Source organism: Rana temporaria, chromosome 13 (genome assembly GCF_905171775.1).
Source record: "Rana temporaria chromosome 13, aRanTem1.1, whole genome shotgun sequence".
Classification (NCBI taxonomy): Eukaryota; Metazoa; Chordata; class Amphibia; order Anura; family Ranidae; genus Rana; species Rana temporaria.
In genome coordinates this window covers 58,859,382-58,885,243 of record NC_053501.1, presented here as the reverse complement: position 1 = coordinate 58,885,243, position 25,862 = coordinate 58,859,382, and the positions used below count along the sequence as shown (strand labels likewise).

Sequence of the window (25,862 nt, the reverse complement as noted above, 5' to 3'; positions counted from 1 at the left end):
CCTTTTCTAAAGTAAGAAGTCCAGCGGTTCACTGTTCAGTGGAATTTCCGCTCAGCTAAGTGGGCAGAGGCCAGTGACCTTTGGAAAAGTAGGATCTCAGAGGCAAAAGTAAGTCCTGGTCATACACTGGTATGAAAGGAAGAAGCAGGCTACTCAATACACCTTTCCCTCTTCTGGCCCGAAAATGAAGATCCGTAGAGCTATATTTGTCAACTGTGAGCTTAGCACGCTCTGTTCATTTTCCCTGGAGGGCACATTGGTTTCATATATACTAACTACTGGCTCTCAGAAGTATTAATACCTGTGACAGTTTGTACTGAGAGTCTCTGCTGCTCTATAGATAATTTTGTTGATGTCGAGTTATGAAAGTTGTTGCACTGGATTAATAATACATAATGAACTGATAACTCATTTAGCTAGTAGGATTTACAAATGCAGGTTATAATATACTGTGTATATATATATATATATATATATATATATATATATATATATATATATAAACAGTTGTGCTCAAAAGTTTGCATACCCCGGCAGAAATTGTGAAATGTTGGCATTAATATTGGAAATTTGACTGATCATGCCAAAATACTGTCTTTTATTTAAGGATAGAAATCACATGAAGCCATTTATTATCACATAGTATTCTGGATCCTTTTAAAATTATAATGATAACAGGAATCACCCAAATAGCCCTGATCAAAAGTTTACATACCCTGGAATGTTTTGCCTTGGTACAGACACAGACGGTGGCACATACAGGTTAAAAAAATGGCTATTAAAGGTTAATTTCCCACATTTGTGGCTTTTTAAATCAAAATTAATGTCTGTGTATAAATAGTCAATGAGTTTTTTTTAGCTCTCACATGGATGCACAGTCAATTTTTACAGCCCTTTACATATAGTATACATTCACATCAGTCCCTGCCCTCACGGAGCTAACTATCTAAGGTCCCTAACTCACCTACTAGGTACAATTTAGACAGGAGCCAATTAACCTAGCAGCATGTCTTTGGAGTGTGGGAGGAAACCCACGCAGGCACAGGGAGAGCATGCAAACTCCAGAGGCAGGTAGGGCTATATGGTTGGGATTTGAACCAATGACCCTAGTGCTGCTAGGTAGAATCACTTAGCCACTATGCTGCCCAATATAGTCATCCTTTCTTGCTTACATGGACTAGGTGCTATAAACTTTGGACTATGGGGATTTGTAGGGTACATAGAGCAGCACACATGACCATAACTAGTATCTACTGTTCATTCCAAACAAGGAGATCATACAGAAGATGTTACAAGGAGGCAGAAAAACGCAGTAAGAAACGATTCAATGAAAAACTGATTATTTTTGCAGAATAAGAATATTGCTTTGTGTCACTTTAATCCACAATTTAAATGCATATATGTAACCTGTTTTACTTGCAAAAGGATTCATAATTCTGTTTATCCTTGTGATATAGGCAACCATGCCAGACAGCACAACCAGGTCCTAGACCTCTCTGCAGTTTACACTGCAGTTAAGCAACAGCCTGATCCGTGCCCCAATCTGGGATTGGGCAATGAAGAAGCCATAATACACTGATGAAGTCTTCCATGTGTTTCCACTCTGTAAGCATGTTCCCCATATTAAAGTTACATCAACGTACTGCACTACACAACAACGCATTCAGCAGCTGATGCACTATAACATTTTGATGCAAGAGTACAGCCATCTGTATTATGGTGTCTCTATAACCCACAGAATAAGCGGAAATGTTACACTCCAAATCAAACTTTTATCCTGGCTAGTCTAGTACCACATTACCACACTGGACAACTCAGCTACATAGGAGCCCTGGAATTCTGAACGACAATGACAAGCTAATGAAATCTAATCATAAACCTATACTGTTATCTTCTTAGTCTGTCTAGATTGTAAACCAATGGCACCTAAGCTTAGGAGCACTTTGCACACAGAAACAAGTAGTACCACCTACTATATATACACTGGATAGTAGAGACTTCGACAATGCTCATAAAATCCCAATTTAATACTGGTGACCAGTATAATTACACTCTGAAAATAACATATATTTACTAATAAAGGTTTCCAAAGTATTTGAAAATCTGTGCTATTGAGAAGGATATGTGCTGCAAGTGTGGAGTCTGGTCAAACTCAGCATACCTCCTATTAGAAACCTATGAAGACCCACAGTAAAAGCCGATACAGTACAGCTCCAGCACATACAGCCAGTGCTAGGATTGGTGTAGTAGCTGTGTGTGTGAGCATTACTGACATTACTACATTTTTGGAGTATACAAAACACCATCCCTTCTCATGTTATCTCTAGCACTTCAATGTTGGACACAGTTCAGGAGATGCACATGGTTCACAATTTTCCTGGTGCACCCTGGAAATGGACTCTTCATAAAAAATTCATTCAGCATTACAGCATTGAACTATGCATTCCCAAAGCATGACAGCAGTATGGATTTTTTATAGGCTTCTTTTAACTCTTCAGTCTCCGGAAAAAATTTACATAACATTAAGGGCAATGATAGCAAATGGGAACTTACTGTGAGATGCTGGAAGAGCCACGCCCTCATTATATTTGTTGCTACTTTGGGGAATATGCCTCTTTTCTTTTGCCTTTTTTTCTCTTTGTCTGGGTCGTCATCATCCCCCGTGCCTGGAGAGGCCACGCTGTTATCTAACACATCACCTGTAGAAAGAGAGACACAAAGACTCAACATCAGACAAGTGTCATCAAGAAATCTATAAAAACTTTGCAAAATTTGGTTTTGGTTGAAGTTGTTGATTTCACCTAAATCTGGCCATACATAAACAGCTGTCTTACTACAGGCACATGCCCATTCTCCTTTACATTGACAAAGTGTTGGAACCCATTGTAGCACTCTTCCCAACTATGGCAACATGGAGACATTGAGAAGTTTGTTTCCTCTTCTAAATAAATTAAAACCTGGTTACACAGAGATCCTAAAATAAGTTGAAAAATCTTTTTATGTGATAAGAAATCCTTCTGATATTCGAATTGCGTATTGTAAGCCCTCAAATTAGGTTTTAGGCAGCTTAACAGTAACTATCAGGGCCTAAATGCACACCACTGGTCATTGTTCAGCTTAAATAACCCAATCAGATTAATGAAAAAAAAACATATATTTTTTAATCCACTGGAACCTGATTGGGTATTAAAAAATTAGCCTACAGAATTTACCAGTGACAGCCTTAACACTCATTCATGAGTAATTCTAAGCTGAAGAAAACAATCAGTCTTCTGTAACTTAGAATAAAGTTCATCTTACTTCTCTATAGTAATACAACACTTAATTAATGACCAGTGTTCCTGTACATTCTCTGTACCAATCCAAATGCTGTGAAGGTGTAGGCTCTCCATCATCAGTAGTATATTTACCATGTGATAGTACTACGATAAACTGTCTATTATCTGTCACCTCTTCCTTACTACTGAAGAACCATTATGGTCCGTATGTACAACTACTAAAAGTAAAGGCCGCTGCAAAGAGTTATTATGAGCAATGCAGCTCAGCAACCTCTCAACTGCCGCAAGGCCTATACTGGATCTAGGTTGCTGATTATTATCACACCATTCCATACCAGCTCACTGTCTAAACATTGATGATATTGGCTGATCTATTTGTACCACATTAACAGTAACTAAACTACAGTATGTCGTCCTTCCATGGTCTGAGCAAAGGATGTCCAGTACCATCTAGCCAGGCTTTCACAAATGTCTTAACTAGTCATAGAAATAAATGTGTGTTGTAAATGAACAAACAGTGGGCATACTGTAAATATTGGAAAGACATGTTAAACAGTCAAAATGCACTGTATGTGCGATCTGCTGTGGATGTCAATATAATCCTAACAAAACCCAAAAAGCAGATTGCAAACGCAGTACGTTTGCCTGCACCAGATCGCATGGCACTGCAGTTCCATGCTATCAGGTGCATTGGCTGAACATCATATCACACAGCGCTCAGAGCGCTGTAGCATAGCGGTCCGTGTTCCTGTGCAATTCAGGTGTGAACTGGCCCTAAAATATGTAATTTTTTTCCTGAACGAGAACCACATTAAAGGGGTGGTTCCCCTAAAAATAAACTTTTAACATTGCATTTCCCACATTAATGACAATTAGAATCGGCTGGTTTTATTAAAAAAAAAACGTCCGTAAGTACCGTTTGCTGTAGGCGTTCTCACCGCCACTTCCGGGTACGATGGTGGGGCTGGGCGTTCCTAATTGATGGACAGGCATCAGACCGACGCATACATCGTGTCACGAGATGCCGAAAAAAGCCGAACGTCGGTGCGGCTCTATACGGCGCATGCGCACCGACGTTCGGCTTTTTTCAGCACCTCGTGACGCGATGTATGCGTCGGTCGGATGCCTGTCCATCAATTAGGAACGCCCAGCCCCACCATCGTACCCGGAAGTGGCGGTGAGAACGCCTACAGCAAACGGTACTTACGGATGTTTTTTTTTTAATAAAACCAGCCGATTCTAATTGTCATTAATGTAGGAAATGCAATGTTAAAAGTTTATGTTTAGGGGAACCACCCCTTTAACAGTCAGAATTTTTACGTTAAAATTTTCCACCCTGCTCTTTTGAATTTTTTTTAATCACAATGGCTGAAAATTGAACACTGACTTGACCCCACTAATCTTTGGAAAATTGAATAAACATTCTGAAAACATTTTGTTAACAAAATTCTACTGGTGTGTGGCCAGCTTTAGCATCACATTAACAACCCACACAAGGAAGCGAAGGCTGGAAGGGATAATTTACTCACTATGCAACAGAACACCTAGAATAGATGCCTTAACGAATGGGGCAAAATGTCACTCTACCCTGCTAGCAGTCTGGTTCTATGTCATTTGCTGGCATTGAATACACCAACACTGGCAATGCACTCTTTGCTGTTTTTGTTTAGTCCTACAAATCCCAGGAGAGCACCAGAACAAGACAACTACCTGCACGAACATACCATTTCAGTCCCATTATGAAGCTAACCTTTGGCAAATAAACCTATGACAGTATTTAGTGAATAAGTAACAGACAAGTACAGTACCACAAAACAGCACTGAAACAGTTAAAATTAAAAGAAAAAAGAGATATGCTCGTCAACGCCTGTGTGCCAACTTAATCAGAAGTTTCCATCACCCAGTCTTGCTCTTTTGTGCTTTTCCATGGCATTAATTGTGCATTAGCAAAAATCATTCACTTTTAAGAGCCTTGCTTATTTTTTTCGCCCTGCGGCTCCGATGCCTTGAAAGCAATGCCTGCAGGGCATGTGAATTATGTATCTAAAAAAACCCTGCTGCCGGGGCAATACTGGCCCCCACCTTCCGAAAATTTATACTGCCATGTCTCCCCCTTTTTGGGAAGGCATCAATCAATGCGGGCCGGATATATCGCTCGCATGCATTAATATTTGAACTAATAACTTTCGGGGGGTGGAGGGGGGACAGGGCAGCTAGGGCTAGACATAGATGTGAGTTACTTGTGGGATAATCAAATGCAAAATAAATGAAGATTAGGAGGACACTCTGTCACTGAGTCTCCGTGTTCTAAGCAGCCATCTTGTTCGTTATAGAATTCGGAAAAGAAGAGTTGTTTTTACCACCACATATTCATTACTTACCAAAAACATATTCTGTCCTCTGCAAGGCAGATTAAAGTTTCTTGCCTTTATTTTTACCAGAATGATGGTACAGTTTAATTTTATTATATATTTGAAGCAATATTAAGCTAATGGCTAAATATATTTCTAAATAACATAACTGACAATACCCCTAGTATGTTTACTGTATGTTTTGCACACATTTTGGAAAAAAAAATGTGGTGACAATTGTTGAAATTATTCTGTTTTATGAACGAGAATTTCTCAATGTTTTGAACTGGCCAAAAATGTTTTTTGTTTGTGAATGTGTAGCTTTTATTTCATGTGTAAATGAAGTTGGCATTGAAACATTTCACTAAAAGTCTTTTTTTTTAATTCTTTATTTAACCACTTCAGATTCGCGCTATAGCCGAATGACGGCTACAGTGCGTCCCCTACAGGGCAAGCGCGGTGCGCTCTGTGATCAGCGAGTCAGTGAGATTCGGCTGATCCCAGATCGGAGAAAGGGGTCAATCCCGACCCTTTACCACGTGATCAGCTGTCAGCCAATGACAGCTGATCATGTGATGTAAACAGAGCTGGTAGAAATAGCCGGTCACCGGCAGCTGTCAGAGGGACCGATGAAGGAGAGCCACCAGCGCCACCTATCAGTGCCCATAGTGCCACCCATTAGAGTCCACAGTCCAACCTATCAGTGTCACCTAACAGTGCTGCTCATCAGTGTCCACTACCAGTGCCCATCAGTGTCAACTACCAGTACCCATCAGTACCACCTATCAGTGCCCATCAGTGCCGTCAGTGCCCCCCATCAGTGCCACCCATCAGTGCCCCCATCAATGCCAACTTATCTGTGCCCATCAGTGCCAACGTATCTGTGCCTATCAATGCCCACCAGTGCAGCATATCAGTGCCCACCAGTGCCACCTCATCAGCACATATCAATGAAAGAGAAAAACTACCTGTTTGCAAAATTTTATAACAAAACATGATATTTTTTTTCAAAATTTTCCATGTTTTTTTGCTTGTTTAGAAAAAAATAAAAACCCCAGCGGTGATTAAATACCACCAAAAGAAAGCTCTATTTGTGTGATAAAAATGGTAAAAAATTTATTTGGGGACAATGTGGTATGTTCGCGCAGTTGTCATTCAAAGTGCGTCAGGACAGGAGGGGGGTTTAAGTGCCCAGTAATGAAGTGGTTAAGGTTTTCAGAATAAAAGAAACAGGATACAAAATCAACGATAAGTCAATATAGTTGGCGTAGGTAGCACAAACATACATAAGCATATGAAAAACAACAGTTCAATAAGAACTGGGAATGGTATCCAGACACATCATTTGAAGTGTGAGTAGACAGGTATGTTGGGGGATCTCCCCAACATTTGTTTACAGATATCTGGAAAGGTGATGCACATGAAAATCTCAATATAACAGGGTCAGCCCATTACACCTATGATAAAATTGGACCATCTATTTATAGATAGAAGGGCAGGGTGGGAAGAGGAGAGAGGGGTACAAGTTGAGGAATGGACTGGGGGGGGGGGGGCTGTTATATGCTGAGGTTTGGAGTGTGGTGGTCTGCAGACTGACCTCTTGGCACCCTAGGTATCATGAATACCTAGCTAGTAGAGAGCCTATTAATATGACCCCCTTATTGACCCAAAGGAATTCAGGATCTAGGAACAAGATTCACTAATGATATCAGCTGCGTAGTCCAGGAAAAAGGTGCAGCCAAACCAGTAGAACCAGGTTTTGTTCTTCTTTGTGATTGTAAAAGGCCAGAATGTCTTCCACTGTGCAAATTTAATGGATTTTGCTTAAAGGGGTTGCAAAGGTTTGTTTTTTATTTTCTAAATAGGTTCCTTTAGGCTAGTGTATTGTTACATTTTCCTTTGATTTCCCTTCTAAATGTTATTTTTTCTTTGTTTTCTTTGTCTGAATTTCTCACTTCCTGTTCCTCCTCAGTAATCTGTTCTGGCTGACTAACCCCAGCCAGAACGATTTGGATGATGGGGGCAAGCTTACTGAGGAGAAACAGGAAATGCGAAATTCAGACACAGAAAAAAAACATTTAGAAGGGAAATTTAAGGAAAAGGTAAGTGAACCAACAATGCACTAGCTTAAAGGAACCTATTTAGAAAATAAAAAACAAACCTTTACAACCCCTTTAATCGGACCGCCATGGGAGGTGAGATCATCTGCTGCCAAAATAGGGGGATGCAGGCCTTAGTTGCATTGAGAAGATGAATGGTGAGAGAATGTTTGTAACAATTGGATGACTTAGGAGACAGATGTAGTAGGTAGGCCACAAGGTTGTCATCTAGTGATACGTCAGTCAGTTTGTAAACCAAATTTCAAACCTTTATCCCGAAACAGGACATTGCAGTCGTGGTGGGAACAATCATCAATTCCAGACTCGACTACGCAAATGCCCTCTATCTCGGTCTCCCCAAATACCAAATCACTCGTCTGCAAGTCGTTCAAAATACGGCCGCTCGACTGGAAAAAAAACATGGGAATCAATCTCACCTTCGCTGAGATCCCTTCATTGGTTGCCAGTAAAAGACAGAATCACTTTTAAGGCACTCTGTCTAATACATAAGTGTATTCAAGGAAACGCCCCCCAATATCTATGCGAAAAAATAAAAGCCCATAACCCCAATCGCATTCTGCGATCCACCAATCAAAACCTCCTCCAGATACCCAAAGCCAGATACAAGTCCAAAGGAGTTCGAAGATTTGCAGTCCAGGGACCTCGCCTGTGGAATGCACTACCAACCACCATCCGACTGGAGTCGGACCACTTGGCCTTCAGGAGAAAGATTAAAACCCATCTTTTCTGAGGTCAAGGGGTTCCTTACCCATGAAATGGATACAGCGCCCAGAGGCGATTCAGTTCGCATGTGTTGCGCTTTACAAGTCTCTCACTCACTCAAACCCGTGTTTGAAAGGGTTGCAGAAATGGGCAGGTTCAATATATGACTCAAGATATTTTCCAGTGGCCAGAAGGCGATTTGTTTTGATTGGTGTCAAAGAAAATGATAATTAATTGCTAATTTGGGGATTTATTTTCACTGGCTCATATAAATTCCCCATTTCACGTTATTTCTAAGTTGTTGTTAATTATTAGATATATAGATTTTGATAAATAAACATAGTATCCATTTTTACATTCTAACGCAAGTCCCTCCGTATGCATTGTAATTTTGAGTTAACCAGTGATTACAACCTAGGTTAAGAAAAGTCATCCGAAGTGTCAGGAAGGTTTTGGTTGCACTGTGTGTCAGCTAGTATATACTCTAGGGATATATGGATCTGCTACCAGCACGCAATGGATAGCTGATGTTTATTAATCTTACACAGTAGTCCAAAGCCACATGAAAGAGATAAACTAGAGGGGATAATTAACGCTCTCTGCTGGCCCAAACAAACAAGTCCAGGAGTGCGACATGTGCAAATCTACTGGGAAACCAGACTGATATAAAATCAGAACAAGCATCACTTAGCCACCTATAAATCTCAGATGAAGTTAGAGACCAAGAAAACATAAAGTTTGCAAAGATCTGTGGACTCCCTAAATGAGAATATGTGAATAGAAATTTGAAATGAGTTATAATCACATTCAGTGCCATGTGACTTTTGCTGCTTTTTTTTTGTTGCAAGTATATATTACACAGGAGTCTATGTGATAACAACACTTATTATTGAGGGAACTCACCAACCAACCAAAAATATATTTCAATAGCTGTGTACATACAAAGTGGTTATCAAATATCTCTGTTGGCTTAGGTTGGCCACATATGACTGTATCCAGTTGGGGCATGACTTGTGACATTTTGAATGAGGATCATATCAGGAGAACATTTCTGTGTTAGTAGAGGCCACTCTTTCCCTTATCTACAGAGCAAAAGGAATAAGAGCTTCCAGGGGCGGACTGACAACTCATGGGGCCACCGGGCAATAGAAGATTATGGGGCCCCTGGGCTTACAGATGGCCACCACGCCAGGAGGCAGTGCAGAGGTGGGCAGCTAAAATCTCGGGATTTTCACATCAAAAGCATGTCGGTTTTTGGACATATCAGGGACTGATGTAAAAAAAACATAGATTTTTACATACTGTCCCTGGTTTTACTGAGCCTGACAACCCTGATGGGGCCCCCTAGTGGCATGGGGCCCTCGGGCAGTGCCCGAGTGACTCAATGGTCAGTGCGCCCCTGAGAGCTTCATGTGTTTACACTTATTGGTTGTAAAATGCTGTGTGGTGGGTTCCAGTGGCAAAGTGACTTGTTCAAGGACATGTGGATGTTACACTACCTGTCATGTTCTTTAAAAATCTGTTTACCTATGGCATTCCTTTGGTAGTAATTGTGCATACATAAACATAAACTGGTTTATAGAACAGATACAGCCTAGAAAGTTGTGATAGCCATCTGACTGCACACCATTGCTTTGGATCTATCTATCATCACCCATCAGTGCAAAGTACAGTATGGAATATGGCTTTCATAGATTGAGAATAATAGTGGAACTATACAAAACAGTGATTACATTTGAGTTAGGTGACATAAACCTATTGTCTGTGTTTCCAAGTCATTAACCACATTGGACAAAGATCCATGGGCACGAAAAGGCCCCAAATTCATCTACCACCATACCAGTAACCATACAATATTTAATGCATTTTACTATTCCATTAACCAATTTTACCACAACTCCAACAGTCATGAAAAACATCTATTATCATCTAAAATCCTTAGCCTCCATACAGAACTGATTTATTGCTATACGGCTTAACTACAGGTTTCCAGTGGAAGTAAGCTGACTACAGTGCAATGTCATTCAATGAATGATGGAAAACAAGGGCTGTTAAACACTGCGATACTGTGGGCTAAAAACTACAAGCAAGTAACACTACATACAGAATCTGTTAAAATATGCATTTACAGATTGTACAGAATCCAAACTCATTCAGCTTCTTGATGTATTTCGTCTAAATTTGTTAAAAGCTAAAAATAAAAAATGAAGAAATGAGTATGTGTTGTGAGATAATATGTTCATTTTAACAAATGCGTACTTGCAATGTCAGTTTTTAAAGAAAAGGTTAACAAAGCACATTCCTTCTCAGCAGCAGAACTAGGATTAAGTCTTATGGTCACGCACAGACCTGGAGTGCTGGGAATTGTGGGTACATCCTGATAGAGCCCTCTGACTTTTAGCTCCTATGTAAATGTGTATATGCACACCCCCATGTATACATTATATATATCCCAGCTCCCTTAATGTGCACACTTCTCTACTGTGCCAAAGAACAGCCTAAGGGCAAAATCTCCTAAACATTAATGGTTTTTGACTGCTCCCTGGCAACCTCAGGCTGCTGTAACCTGGGTGGATGTGATTGTGTGAGGCTGAAGAGCAGGCTGCTGCTTTCTCAGCTGTTTGTGTGACACAGATGGAGAGAGGCTATTACAGAACCAAGCCGAGAGAGCTCTGGGATCTGAGGTGTAGTGCTGCAGCCTCTGGCACATCTTGGAAGACTAAAAGCTTGTATGTGAGTGTGAGTGCACGTCAATGAACCACTGAGGGGAATGGTGCTGTGATAGAAAGAATCTTTATGACTTCTTTGTTAGAGGAGGAGCAAAGATTTACGGGAGTTGTTGCCCATAGCAACCAAATCAGGTATTGTGTTTTGTTTTCTTATATTGCCCACTAAGGCTCGGTTCACACTACTGCGATGTGATTTTGATGCGACTTTCAGTCCGATTAAATAACGCAACTTTGGATGTGGTTGGCATATTCTATAGAGCCAAATCGCACTGAAATTGCACCCACATAGCACAGAGTTACATTGATGTGAATGGGCAAGATTAAAAAAAAAAAAAAATCCTAAATGGTAGCTACAGTCTGTCTGAGGCCTCGTACACACGACCGAGGATCTCGACGGGCGAAACACATCGTTTTTCTCGTCGAGATCCTTGTTAGGCTGTCGAGGAACTCGACGTGCCAATTTTCTGCTTTCCCGTCGAGGAAAAAGAGAACATGCTCTCTTTTTGGCTCGTCGAGTTCCTCGACAGTTTCCTCGTCGAAAAATGTACACACGACCGGTTTCCTCAGCAAAAAAAAAAAAACAGCAAGTTTCTTGCTGTTTTTTGCCGAGAAACTCGGTCGTGTGTACGAGGCCTGACTGCTGTATACAAATGTCTTGCTTTTCCTTCTGGTTTAGCCCATAAAAAAAATATTCTGTATTGCTTTCAAGTAGCAATTTTTCATAGCTTTTTCTATAAATGACATATATATATATATATATATATATATATATATATATATATATATATATATATATATAGTATGTTGTTTTTTCTGTACTACTTTAGCATTACAGAACAAGTCCAGTTAAGTGTGATTACTACTAGCCATGACCTTGATATCCTACTCTACATTTTCATTGCACTCCAAGACCGAAGTGCAGAATATATATATATCGGCCATAACATTATGACCACCCACTAAACCCACTAAACCAATTACAGGGCATGGACTCCACTGGACTTCTGAGGGCATGCTGTGATATCTGGGGCCTCCATGGTTAGACTTCCAGCACATCCAACAGATGCTCAATTGGATTGAGATTTGGAGAATATGGAGGCCAATTTAACACCTCAAGCTTGTTGTTGTGTTCGAGGAAACCATTGTTGAATTAATCAAACCAGTCCACCTTTTTCCATTGCTCTGTGGTCCAGTTCTGATGCTCACATGCCCATTGTAGCCGCTACAGTAGCTCTGTATTGGATCAGACTACATGCATCAATGAGCCTTGGCTGCCCATGACCCTGTCACTAATTTGGTGTTTTTTCTTCCTTGGACCACTTTTGGTAGGTTGTGACCAATGCTGGGACCGGGAACATCACACAAGAGCTACAGTTTTTGAGATGCTCAGACCCAGTTGCCTAGCCATGTCCTGCTTTTTTGAGAGTACCTAATGAAATAGAATATAAGGCACATTGGCTAAGCATTGGGCAACCCTGCTCAACAGGGCTGGTGCAAACAAGCCCTATGAGTTATAGTTCTCATATATGGGTGTAGCACTCACCCCTGGAGGGACACTGAGAATATACCCAGGTTTCTAATGCTAGCACAGTGGCTGCCTGCCCCAGACACAGTTCCATGCACACCAACAACATAGGCTCAGTCTTGGGGATGTCTTTTCAAGAGTTTATTTCAGAAAACATCAGGGGGTCAAGTGGCCCAGGATACTCAGAAATCAACAGGAAAACAAACTTCTAGCACAGTAGGTCTTACTAACAAAGTCCCAGGTCTGACACCCAGCTTTCACATGACACTCTTCAGTGAGAGAGACAAAATATCCTTCTCCAAACCAGAACTCCAGGACAGTACCCTCCAGCAAAAATGCTTTAGTAAATCTTCTTTAGGTCCTCAGCCCAGCAACTACCGGGACCAAAACTGCAAATCTTTTCTCACACTAGCTTCATCCCGGGGATAGCAGCCCAAGGAGAACTGGAACCCTTCTAGCAGAGGAAAGAACACTCTGAAAGGGCCTCCCAAATATTTATCACCATGACCCTCCCTGCTCTATTTTCTGGAAGCTCCCTCCAGAAACGGGCAGGGCCAATCAATAACTTAGCCTAGGAAACCCTAACCAGACCAAAAACAGGTCCTTGCTCCACAGTACGGTAAAGCCCAAAAAATAAATTTAGTGTAACAGAGGCAGGGCGCTACATGGGTATGATATGAATTCTTTATTTTAAAACATACAACAATTTGACTGTGTATCGGTACAAAACAATTTGGTGAAACTAAAAAGATATTGATCTAATGGCATGGAAAATTCTGAGCGTATCCTGTTTCCCACTGTATTATTGCTGTATTCCTCTGGTGAGCTTGTCCAATATGAACTATCCATGATAGATAAATATGACATTATCAGAGGTCATCTTGTGATGATACCTTTAAGTGCTAGGTACTTGGTGATGATTTGCCTTGTTTCCCAGGTGGGTCAAATATAAATCTGGAAATGTAGAAACCATTTGAGGTCAAGCTATTCACAAATTTATAGCAAAAATAGTTCACCTGTATTTTTACAAGCCCCTTTACCCTATTTAAAACAGTCTGCATTAGATTACCAATAATATCTAAAAACAACACCTTTATCCAGAACAGCAATTTAATTCACTGCCGGTGGAAAGTCGGAAGTAAGAAAAAAGAGAATGGCTATCTCAAGGGTGAAATATCTCCCTGTTGGACTGTATGCAATGCACTCTATATACATGTGGGTGATACATGCAGGCCAGGGCTGGGTGAACATGTTGTTGCGTGCATCCACTGACACACAGGAGGGGAGGGGCAGACTTTACTAATCCTGCCACAACTCCTGAAAGGAGATCGGGGTGTAGCACCTTCTATGACAAGCTCTGTAAACAAAGTATTGTGATATAAGGATCCAGTGACATATTTCCCTGTGCAGGCCCTTATTAAAAAGCACTTAATTTGGAGTAGAAATTATGACATGCCCAGTGTAACATCATTTTATTCATGCTCTGTCACATTGCAGCACTGTCCATGCTACAGAATTATAATAACCTTTTAATATTTTCTACTTGTAGCTTATCAGACATTGGGCAATCATATAGTATTTACAGTATGCTTTGTTCTACAGAGTATATATAAGATTTTATGATTAGTGGCTACCTTTGAATTATTGGACATTGGTATACATACTGTTAGTGCCATCCCTTACATTACCAAACATTCCAACAACGTTGGAGAATAAATAGCGCTCACACAGTGAGACATTGGTTAGTAAGTGGAAAAAAACGTCTGTTAGATGTGATTCTTCAAGGTGGGTAAGGGGGATTTAAAGCTCGTATTTACTGAACTGCACATTCCCAGCAACTATAACATTCCCATTTTCCTAGCTTGGATATTTTCCATTCTTAATTTTAGCCATGATTAATTTTCTTCCTTAGAATCCCTAATGCACTTTCATCTTTCATATTTCTGTGTTGCATTAAGTAAAGGGCTATAAACCATACATTTTAGTGCACATTTTCTTGTTCTGTGTTTGTCACGAGTGTCTGGCGGTTTTGGCTGGCCATGGCCAAATATTTCTACCTTTACAAGGGCTGAAATTTGTCCTGTCAAAAAATAATAGGTTACATATTCTATACAAAATATAGCAACATACCCCTTCTGGGGTATGTTTGCCACACTCTATATTTTTATTTGCTGTCAAGCTTCTGTTATGTTTAAAAAATAAAATTATTATGGATTCACATCTCTCCAATGGGTAAAACTTTCCAGCATGCTGGAAAATTTCTTGGCTGATATTAAAGTGTATCTAAAGATAGCAAACAAAACTGTTTGTTGTACTTTAGATGTCATGGTAATTTTTCTATTATTTTCACCTGGTGATCTTGAAAGAAATGCACTTCCTGTTCTAGGGTGACAGCACTCATTTACTGTACTGAGTCTATTGAGCAGCTATGTGGTCTTCCAAGGATTTGACTACAGAACACCCCCTCCTCTTCTTCATGTTCTGTAATCCACAGAGATAGCCAGGAACAGCAACTCCTCGCCCCTGCTGAGTGCCCACCACAGCAAACTGCTTGCTATGGGGGCACTTGTGTCGGCCTGCTCCCAAGCCATACTCTGTGTGCCCATTGACACACAGAGCACAGCTCGGCCCTGTCACTGCTCCCTCATTGGCTGTGATTGACAGCAGCAGAAGCCAATGATTCCTCTGCTGTCTCTGAGCCTGTGAGGAGGGAAAGAGCGCAGAGAGCAGCTGTTCTCGTAAAAAAGCACTGGATCGAGATCAGGCTCAGTTAAGTAAAAGGGGGGAGGGGCTGGGTGCACTCAGAAGGTATTTTACCTTAAAGTGATTGTTGTAAAGTCTCAAGGTTTTTCTATTCATTAAGGTGAAAAAACTTTTTTGCTGCAGCCCCCCCCCCCCAGTCCCACTTTTATTTATCTGCGCCCGATCTGTTCCAGCCGTGGGCACGAGCCTAATTGATAGATTGATAGCAGCGGGAGCCATTGTCTATCAAATCCAGTGACAGGGACGAGTCCTGCTGTCTGTGTCAATGAACGCAGCAGCGGGACTCGGGAGCGTGCCCACACGGGTGTCCCCAGGGAAAGCGGCTCTCCGTGGTGGCAACTGATGGAGGGGAGGAGCCAGGAGCGACGGTGGGAGAAACCCCAGAAGAGGAGGATCTGGGCTGCTATATGCAAAACCCTTGCACAGAGCAGGTAAGTATAACATGTTTGTTATTTTTAAGGGAAAAAAACACGAGCCTTTACAACCCATTTAATGCACAGAATGCAGTATTGTAAAAGAAAAACTTCAGCCTTTAGAACCACTTTAACTTATTTGTTTCTCTAGCCATCCATGGAGGAAACTGACCATTGGACAGCTCTCACTTCATCTAATATACCTTTCCACAATAAAACTGCCCACATCCAATGTTGGGAGAAAGATTCTCATTCTCACGCTTGTTATGGAGTTGATCTCAGGATAATGGCAACAATTTGTTATAATGTCTTCCTGTGTACAGCAGGCTTTAAAAAACATTTTTAACGATGCACTACTATGCCTGTGGTGCTTTACTTGAGTCTTTGTGGATTAGGCCAAAAAAAGTGCCCTGACACTGATCAGCATTTGACCTGATAACCAGAAAGTAAAGATAAATTAAACAATAGAGAGGAAGAGTAGGCTAGTATTTACTCACTCAGTATGCAGACCCTGCTGTGCTAAACAGGCAGGACATGTTCAAGTAAAATGTGCCTGTGATTTGCCGCTGACCAGGACAGCAGTGAACACATGACCCACAGACGTTTACATGCAACATTTACTAACTGTGTGGGTTTTGTGACACTGGAGAGGAAGGGGTGACCAAAGAGAAAAAAAACAGATTTTGCAAAGCTTACACCGGTTTCAAACACCCAACCCCCCAGGGGGACAAAACGAAAAAGAGGATTGGGGGAGAGAAGAGAGAAGAAAAGGGTTTTATTCCGCTTTTTGTCCCAGACTTTTCAGGCGGCATAAGAAGCATTTAGCACATTCATTCCCCAAATGGGTCGGGAGCTGGAAGCTGCAGGAGGCTGCTCCTTTGTTAACTCACAGCTATTTACACAGACTATCTAGTGAAGGGTCCCCATGTTTTGCAGTGAAAAGGTCTCCATTCAAACTGTGTAAGAGGGAACAGCAGTAGAGGTAGAAAGGCCCCACACCAACCTGAACCTATCATTGGCACACACTGACCTAACAATATTAGGGCCTCACACTGAACAAAACCTAACACACCCCCATACCACCCCAAAATCAAAATGATTCCCAGATAAATCGTACCTCTTCAGGAGCCTACCAAAATATTTCTGCCTTCCCTAGCTGGCTTAATATTAGTCCTGCCTTTTGTAATGGAAGTCACAAGTTCTTTCCTTTGCCAATATTATACAGTATATTTATAATGCCTATAAAACAAGTACCCCTGCCCTCAACACAAAAAAACTCTAAAAAGAATAGAGGACTTTGCTGCAAGCATGTAAACAAGAGAAAAATAAAAACGAACATAGCTTATAGAATAGGAATAAATCTACTATTAACTATCTAAGAGCATAAGAATAGAGTAGCAATACTTACTACCCACTGTCAGTATATTACACAGGTTATTTTATAAGCATACTTGGAGTTATCATGCATATTAAAAAAAGTATTCAATTGAGAATTCAGATTTTATTTTAATATATATATTATTATTTTTTTAAGTACAAACTTGTTATTTCTTAAAAGTGACAAGCGATTTGAGTTTTCTTTCATTCATTTATTTTCTAATCAATGCTTTAAAGTTTTATTATAGTACTGAAATATTTCACTATAAAGACAAATGATGAATAATTTGATATTCCCAATGCCCCATATTTACCTGTCTTTGACACAGGTAAATAAGCTCTTAGCCATTTTTGATTTTATATGGTATTAAAAAGAATTAATACTGGAGTAACAGACACTAGAACACACAAACCACATGGATTATGATAAAGGAAGTAAAATATTGGTTATAATTGCTAAATAAGGAAGATAGGTGTTACTTATGAACAACATCCATCCAAGCTGTCTCTCTACGCCCATATTGTACAAATTAAGATGTCATGAAACTCTCCGGAATGCGTGTTTTCCCATGACAATCTTGGTCTTAGCGAATCAAAAACAAAAACATGAATGTTTATTTTTCTACAAATTAGATTACTGGTGCATATGGGTTAACAAGATTAGTGGAAATACTCAATTAATTAACTATGTTACTGCACTTGACCCTTAGCAGAAGAAAAAGATCCCTACTTCAGAGTGACAATGTCATATAAAAGTCCTAGCCATCTATCTTTTTTTTCCGAAAATCCTAGCTTAATTGTGACAAAGATGACTGATTTCTGCAGAATTAATCTTATGTAGTTTTAGAGAAAAATGGAAAAGAATTAATAACCTGGCCAACTTTGGGCAATGAAGGTGATAAAGCACAACATTTTCGGGATGCAATTAATTTGGGCACTGAGAATACATCTGCAATCATAGATGTGTTCTGGAGATTATATTTTATGAAATCATATGATGCCAAAATATTCTGCCAAGCTTTATGGAAAACAGTGAACCATTTTCCTAAAGGGATGTACAATCTAACACGTACTAAAATTAATTTAGTAAGCGTTTATTAATCTACAAAATGATTTTATTCTTGGATGCAGGAACCCATGTATCTGAAGAAAACTCATTTTAACACAGAGATCATTTACAACATTTAAGCAGATGCAGATAATGTTCCATTGGATAAGGGTCCCTAGGATCCCCTACCCAAAGGTCAGACTGCAGTCCCCTTTTTATAAACAGTTATTCAGTATCTCCACCGTACAAGAGTTTTCTACCTTGCTCTGTATCGACTACTAGTTTAGGGTTCTGAGGATGCAAGTTTTTTAGCTTGTTTATTTGTGCCTCTTTGCTTAAATGTGATGGACAATTGTCCTTTTTAAACAAGACTAGCTATGTAAAGCTGGGTACACACTATGAGAAAGTCGGAGAAAAAATTCTGTACGAGGCATGATCGTTCGACTTTCGTTAAAGTGTGTTCGAAACTTTCTACATCCGATTCAAATTTTCCAAACAAAAAAATTCAGAAGGGACAAATTTTTGTTGTACGTGAACAGAGTGAACAATTTTTTTATATATTGTGTACTGTTTTCATATGGTTTTCATATGAGAAAAATCAGATACGAAAGACTGCGCATGATCAGAAAAAACAGACAACAAAAATAAAGCCTTTGGTGTACAAGAATTTTTGTACATTATTTCCATCTTCTTTTTTTTAATTTTCATTCTTTATTATATTACATTATTTCTATCTTCAGTTCCACTGACTTGCTGTGAAACATTGAAGAAAACCTGGAAGATCGTTCACTTTCTTACAGTGTGTACCCAACTTAACTGTAGATTACCAGGATAACTGTTATGTTCCATATTTCTTGCCTTTCTAGTTTTTCTTTGGGGCATACACAGGACTACAAGCTACTCCTAAAGTAGAACTGAAGGCACAACTTTTTTTTTTCATTTTCGTTACAGTAAGGGAGGGTTATATCCCTTTTTATTTATTTTTAGTTTTTTTGCCATTCCATTAGGGAGTCTTTCCTTCACTTCCTGTATGGGAGCCAATCCCGGAAGTGAGAGGAAATCACTCCAAAGTAAGGGAATCCCAGGGTGTCACCAGAACTAGTGTCCGTATTGGGAGATTTACCCTCTTTTACTGTCCTGGTGTCAACCCAAACATTGTACGAAAAATACAGATTCTGAAGCGATCGTACTATAGTCTGATCATTAGTACAGAGCTTTCGAGAGCCGATCACGACAGTTCATCCGATATTATCTGATCGGACAAGCACAAAAAAAATTCTCGTACGGTACCAGATGGTACAATTTTAGTTTAATCAGTACAGTTGTCGTTCGCAAATACAATACAAATGCGCTACAGCACATTACATCACTTCTGACTTTTTATTCTGCCATACGAGAATTTCCGTAACTCTTCATTTTCGACATGAGACTAGCATGCAAAAAAAAAAGGATGATTATTTGATAATATCATCGTGTATACCAGCCATTACTTTCACTTTCAATGATAATGGTAAACTGGAGAAATAGAGAGGGTGAATCTCCCTAATGGTTTAATAGACAGCAATAACGGTGTTCTAATCTCTCTCCACTTTATACAAAAGTAAAAAAAAGGTTTTGCCTTTATTTTTACTTTAACAATTTCAGCATAAACTGTATTATGCAATATACTACACAAGCCTTCTTTGTTAGTAGTGTTGCTCACGAATATTCGCATTGCGAATATTCGACTCGAATATAGCATATTCGAGAAATCGCGCTATATTTCGAATTTCGCGGTGAATATTCGCAATTCCGAATATTCGCATTTTTTCAATTTGATTTTTAAAACAGATCACATCCTATCGACGTCTAAAAGCATTGCTGGTATGATTAGAGACCCTGGGCCGAGTAGCTAAGCTGAGGCGATCCTTTTATGTTGCCAAATTGAAAAAAAAAAATTGCGATTTTTCGCTATTGCGAATGCGAAAATGATTGCGAATTTTCGATAACTGTGGTAGGAGAACTCTGATTGTCTCTGATGCAAAAGGGGGGGGCTTTGTGTATGTGTATGTTATGAATATTTGTATGTTTGATATTATTATTTTTTGTAAGAAGGAAAAAATTGCGCATACCTTAAAAAAGGGGAGAATACAGCAGCAACTCAAAAATGTTATACAACATAAATTAATACAAGACAGAAAATGGAGTCGCTCTACAAGAATAAAAAATATGTCTAGTGACAAGACATGTGGGCAAATTATAAAATAAGCAAGCGCAAATAACTTGTGAAATACACAGTGAAACAAATATATAAAGAAATATAGTCCCAATAATAGAAAAATAATCTTTCATAAAAATGTCTTTGATATGTGAAGTGAAAAAAAGTCCAAAGCATGCAGCATGAACGTGTTCAATCTTCAAGGTGTTTGATTGACAAACGGCTGTGACAGATGGATAGAGTAAAGAATCACCACCAATGCAAAACACTTTTTATTTTGTATTGTAAAATATCAAGAATATTCTGAGCCAATCAGAGTGCTCCTTCTGCATTTGCCGAATATTCGCAATTATTTTGTATTGTAAAATATCACGAATATTCTGAGCCAATCAGAGCGCTCCTCCAGCATTTCTCGAAATTGCGCAATAAATATCGCATTCGCATGTTGCGATATTTCGATAAAATATCACGAATATTCTGAGCCAATCAGAGTGCTCCTACCGCAGTTATCAAAAAAATCGCAATTATTTTCGCATTCGCAATAGCGAAAAATCGCAATCATTTAATTTCGATAAAATATCACGAATATTCGAATTTAGCGAATATATCTCGAATATTCGAATATATATTCGAGATATATCGCGAAATCGAATATGGCATATTCTGCTCAACACTATTTGTTAGGACATAGGGTGCTTAAATCTAGTTTACAACTGATAACTAGGTTTGCCAGCATATCACACACAGGGTTAATTATGGTAAAAACCTCCCAGCCCCCTCCTTCATGTTTCAAATAAGGGGATAGCTAGGTAGCATTTTAAGTAAGAAAAAAGCAAGTGAAAATGTAAACAGAAATTTTTAAACATATTTAAAGTTATGCTATGTTAATATGAACATTTTACAAATACGAAGTGTTATCCTAATTTGGCTGCAAAGGTGGAAATACACTAAGCTTGCACCATACAGAGAAATATACTCTAATTAACTTTTCCACAATTTTAAGCATGGCTGCTCTTTTTTTTGTTACACTAAAGATATTTACACTCTGGTGTAATTAACCAATGCCATATCTCCAAGTAATACATACATTTTGACAATAACACTAGTCATGCAATATAAACAACAATAATATTAAAATCAGGTAGATTGCCATTATATTGTGGGTGTAGCCTACTTGCATATCTAATACACATCTGCAAAAATAAAATGTAATAAAATGTTAATCGGAAAGGGTTACTATGTGGATTATAAATATCGTGTGTTTAGAAGACAGATGGGGAGGAATGATGGAGCTGCGCATGTTTTTTCTCTTTGGCTGGCAAAGTTGATGCACAAGAGGACCAGATATGTGAATTTAACATGACACCATCTTGCGCAGTGCTAATTTGAAAGACACACATTGCAGACCTGTCCACACCATCAAAATCCATAAAAAAAAATGATTGTAGGTTGCCAGCTTTGTTCACCCATCTATATCGCTGCATGTTCACAATATCAGGACACAGCAAAGAGATGCCCATCCACTGTCCAAGTATAGGCCAAGCCAGATCTATTTTAGGCCCATATGCCTAGAATCTGCATGTGTATGGGCAGCAAATGACTTCCTCACCCAATCTATATCCACTCAATAATGCATCTGCTCGATTTTATGTCCAATGTGTGACCATTTCTTTTTAGGGTTGTCCAACAACAGAATTTTTCAGATTTTGACATTTGTCGGATGAACCTTTGTCAGATTTGTATTGCTGCTTAGGAGAACTCATCTCACTTTTTTGCCCTGGACCCAACAGGTGAAAAGAAAATCTTCAAATGAGAACACAAGCAGTAATAAATACCTGACAAATGCTTTAAAGCAGAGGCCACTAAACTATGGCCCGTGGGTCAAATTCGGCCTGCTGCAAGGTTTTATGTGGCCAGCAGCTAGTCAGTGGCCTCTAACACAGGTATTCAGGTCAGACTATGGTTTCTGCTTCTACCCATAATACTCCCCCCACCCCGGATCTCACAGGTTCCGCAGGTGCGCTGTTATGCCATCATTTGCTAGGACTGCCTGCATCTTAACAACCGATTGTGCTTGCCACAGAATTTGTAGGAGGACGGCACTCTGTCCAGACCTGCTCGGCCTTCACCAGGTGCTATAGTTACGTTCCCAAGCTCTCCAGGCTCCCAGCCATGCTATACGTGTGCGAGGTAATTGTGTACTTAAATGGGGGCTCTTATCTAAGGGGGGCTCTGATGGGAACTGTCATGTAAGGGAGGACTCTGATGGGGACCCTGACATAAGGGAGGATGTTAGAGGGGGATCTGATGGGGAGATTCTGATGTAAGGGGGAACTCTGATGGGGATCTGGATTTAGGGGACTCCCAATAAGGGTAGACTTTGATGGGGACTCTGATGGGTACCATGATGTAAGGGCTCAAGCGTATTTGAAATGTATTTGCTTTGTTTTACTGCAATACTTTCTTTGTTGTTCAGAATCATATCATGCTGATTACAAAAAAAGCTAGTAAAACTTTTCATACATTTATTACATTCATATTTTACATGATTTCTTTCATAGTTACAAAGTTAGTCTGGCTGAAATAAAACAAGTCCATCCAGAACAACCCAGAGATTAAAAAAAGAATACACTTACACACAAATAGAAAACCTCATTACACATAATCCTAGACCCACAGTTGATCCAGAGGAAAGTAAAAAACCCCAATAAACCATGCAACCACTTTCAGGCCAAGAATATTTGTAAAACATGCCATCTGGCCTTCATGCTAAAAACTTGATTTACAACATCAAACTTGGGTATTTTTTTATTTTGAAAATATCTGTTTTCTGTTTTATAAAGTTTAAAACTTTACAAAACAGAAAACAGATATAAAAAATAAAAAAATACCACCCTGGTAATCATTTGCTACCAGGCCAGGAGGTGAGAAGAAATCTTCCCAAATGAGACACAGAAAGAAGTAATGCCGGGCAGAGATTGTGAACCATTAAATGGCCTGGATGGACGAATTTCCCCTGCCTGGCTATTGTATTCTGATAGCTGTGAGTGCTGCCTGTCAGAAAACCCGAACATTGTATGTAGGGGCTGACTGACTAACAATTTTTGGCCCACCTACTCTAAGGCCCCATACACACCATAGAATCCATCCGCAGATAAATCCCATCAAATGGGTTTGAGCGGATAGATCCTATGGTGTGTACACGCCAGCGGATCTTTATTCGCGGATATATCTCCCCTGGGATGGATTCCAGCAGATCTGATATTCGCTGACATGCAGAACAAATCCATCTGCTGGAATCCATCCCAACGGATGGATCCGCTGGTCTGTACAGACTCACCGAATCCATCCGTCCGAAGGGATCCCCCGCATGCGTCGCAATGATTCAACGCATGCGTGGAATTCCTTATATGACAGCGTCGCGCACGTCGCCGCGTCATAATCGCGGCGACGGCGCGACACGTCATCGCCAGAGGATTTCGGCGCGGATTTCAATACGATGGTGAGTACACTCCATCGCATTAAAATCTGCTGAAATCCTCGAGAGGATTTATCCGCGGAAACGGTCCGCTGGACCGTATCCGCGGATAAATACTCCCGTATGTATGGGGCCTCACAACGGTTAGAATTTTGGCTGATTCCTTTGAGTCACCCTACTTTCTCTCTTCTGAATTTTCAACAATCATTCTTGGTGATTTCAACATCCCTATTAATCCTAACACTCCTGCTGCTTCCAAACTTCTCAGTTTAATATCCTCTTTTGACTTAAAACAATAGATACATGCTTCTACTCACTCTAATGGCAACATCCTTGACATTGTTTTCTTGTACCTATGCACTCAATATAACCTCTCCAGCAATCCTTTTCCTCTCTCTGATTACTATCTTATTAGTATCACTCTCTTTCTGTCTTCCACCGCCTCTCCCTACAACCATCTAACAGTTACCTGTAGAAACCTTTACCATTAATCCAGTGTGAAACTTTGCCTCGGTGGAGGAGTTTCCTGTAATAAAGACTGGTCACTGTTGCTCACTCTCTTTGTCCAGGGTGACTAGTCTTGTGTCTGCCCCCTCCTGTAAATTTCTGTAGGCAACCTGTAGTGGGTGGACCTGCTAAGCCCTTCCAAAGTTCTATTTTCTGAGATAGATATTTGCTTTGGGACCCCTCCCTGCAGACTGCTTCATAGAATGTCAGTGACAACTTATCTTTGAGACATCTCTGCAGCTCTTGGCAATAAAACCCTTTATGGGACTCTAATTTTTCATTTTTAGTGACCTCTCAGTGCAGCATTATGCACAGTTATCACTCAGATTCTATTAAGCAGAGACTAATGTCCATCTAAGTCCCAGCTCTCAGATTCAACTCTGCTTGCTCTGCACAACGCACAATCCCCAGCTTCTGATAATGTTCTGCACTGGTCCCCTGTGAGGCATTGCTGCTAACGCCGGCTCATGACCATTCAACCTCACATACACACACAAGACGGCTTCCTTAAAGAGGCCGCAGCTCCAAGCAAGCATTTAAAATCTGGAAAACCATTCACTGTCATCCCTTATTGCACTCAGCTGTAGAGTAAATGCAGTCATGACTAAAATATGGCTATTGAATACATGTAAACAAGATGTTAAAATTAATCATATTCAGTTTGCTGTGACTATTTTATATCAACTGTAGCTACCTTATACTATGAGGCAGGCCAGAGTTTGTCATTTTCTTTTACTCTCAAGAGTTATTATGGGATTAAAGTATACGGAAGAAAAGGGGGCAGGGACTGTGGGTGATGCCATTAGAATTAGAAACCCAATGACATTATTTGAATCAAAGCTTATATTTGATTGGTTTATGTGGATTTTCATTTACCTTTTTCTTGTTGAGGGCCATTCTCTTTATAAGAAATAGTCATCTGCATCCATAACTTTAAATCTGACATAATATTTAAAGGAGAACTCTATTAGGACCACATCGGACTAAGACTTCCATTGTGCAAAATAAAGACCCAATCACAAAGCACACCAAGATACCCAATCATTAGGACCTCTGGGAAAGTTTGTGCTACTTGTTATGGATCTCATGTATGTGAAAACTGAGTGAAAAGCAAAGTCAAGCTCTTGTCCATGGCAACTACTGTGAAAAGGTATGTTTCTAACCTAATGGCTTAATGCCTAGTACTCATAAACAATATCTCCATCGAGTGCATATACTTACATGGGTTTTAGTTCAGATACTTTCTTTCTCAGTTCAAAAACATACTGATAGGTTAACTTACATCCACGCAAACTGGTCCTATTGTATTTAGATGTCTGTATGACTGTGTTACGGTTATTAGACTGAAGTCACTCTCCAGACAGGAAACTAGTG

General features: G+C 39.9%; 1 protein-coding gene across 4 annotated transcripts in view; it reads right to left on the bottom strand.

Annotated features, from left to right (window-relative positions):
• Positions 1-25,862, bottom strand: part of MEIS2 (Meis homeobox 2) — a 185,612-nt gene that overhangs the window by 94,599 nt on the left and 65,151 nt on the right. For all 4 annotated transcript variants that reach the window (XM_040333766.1, XM_040333767.1, XM_040333764.1 and 1 more), the window contains exon 8: positions 2,554-2,699. In XM_040333766.1, coding sequence (XP_040189700.1) covers positions 2,554-2,699 — 146 coding nt within the window. The remainder of the gene's footprint in view (positions 1-2,553; positions 2,700-25,862) is intronic.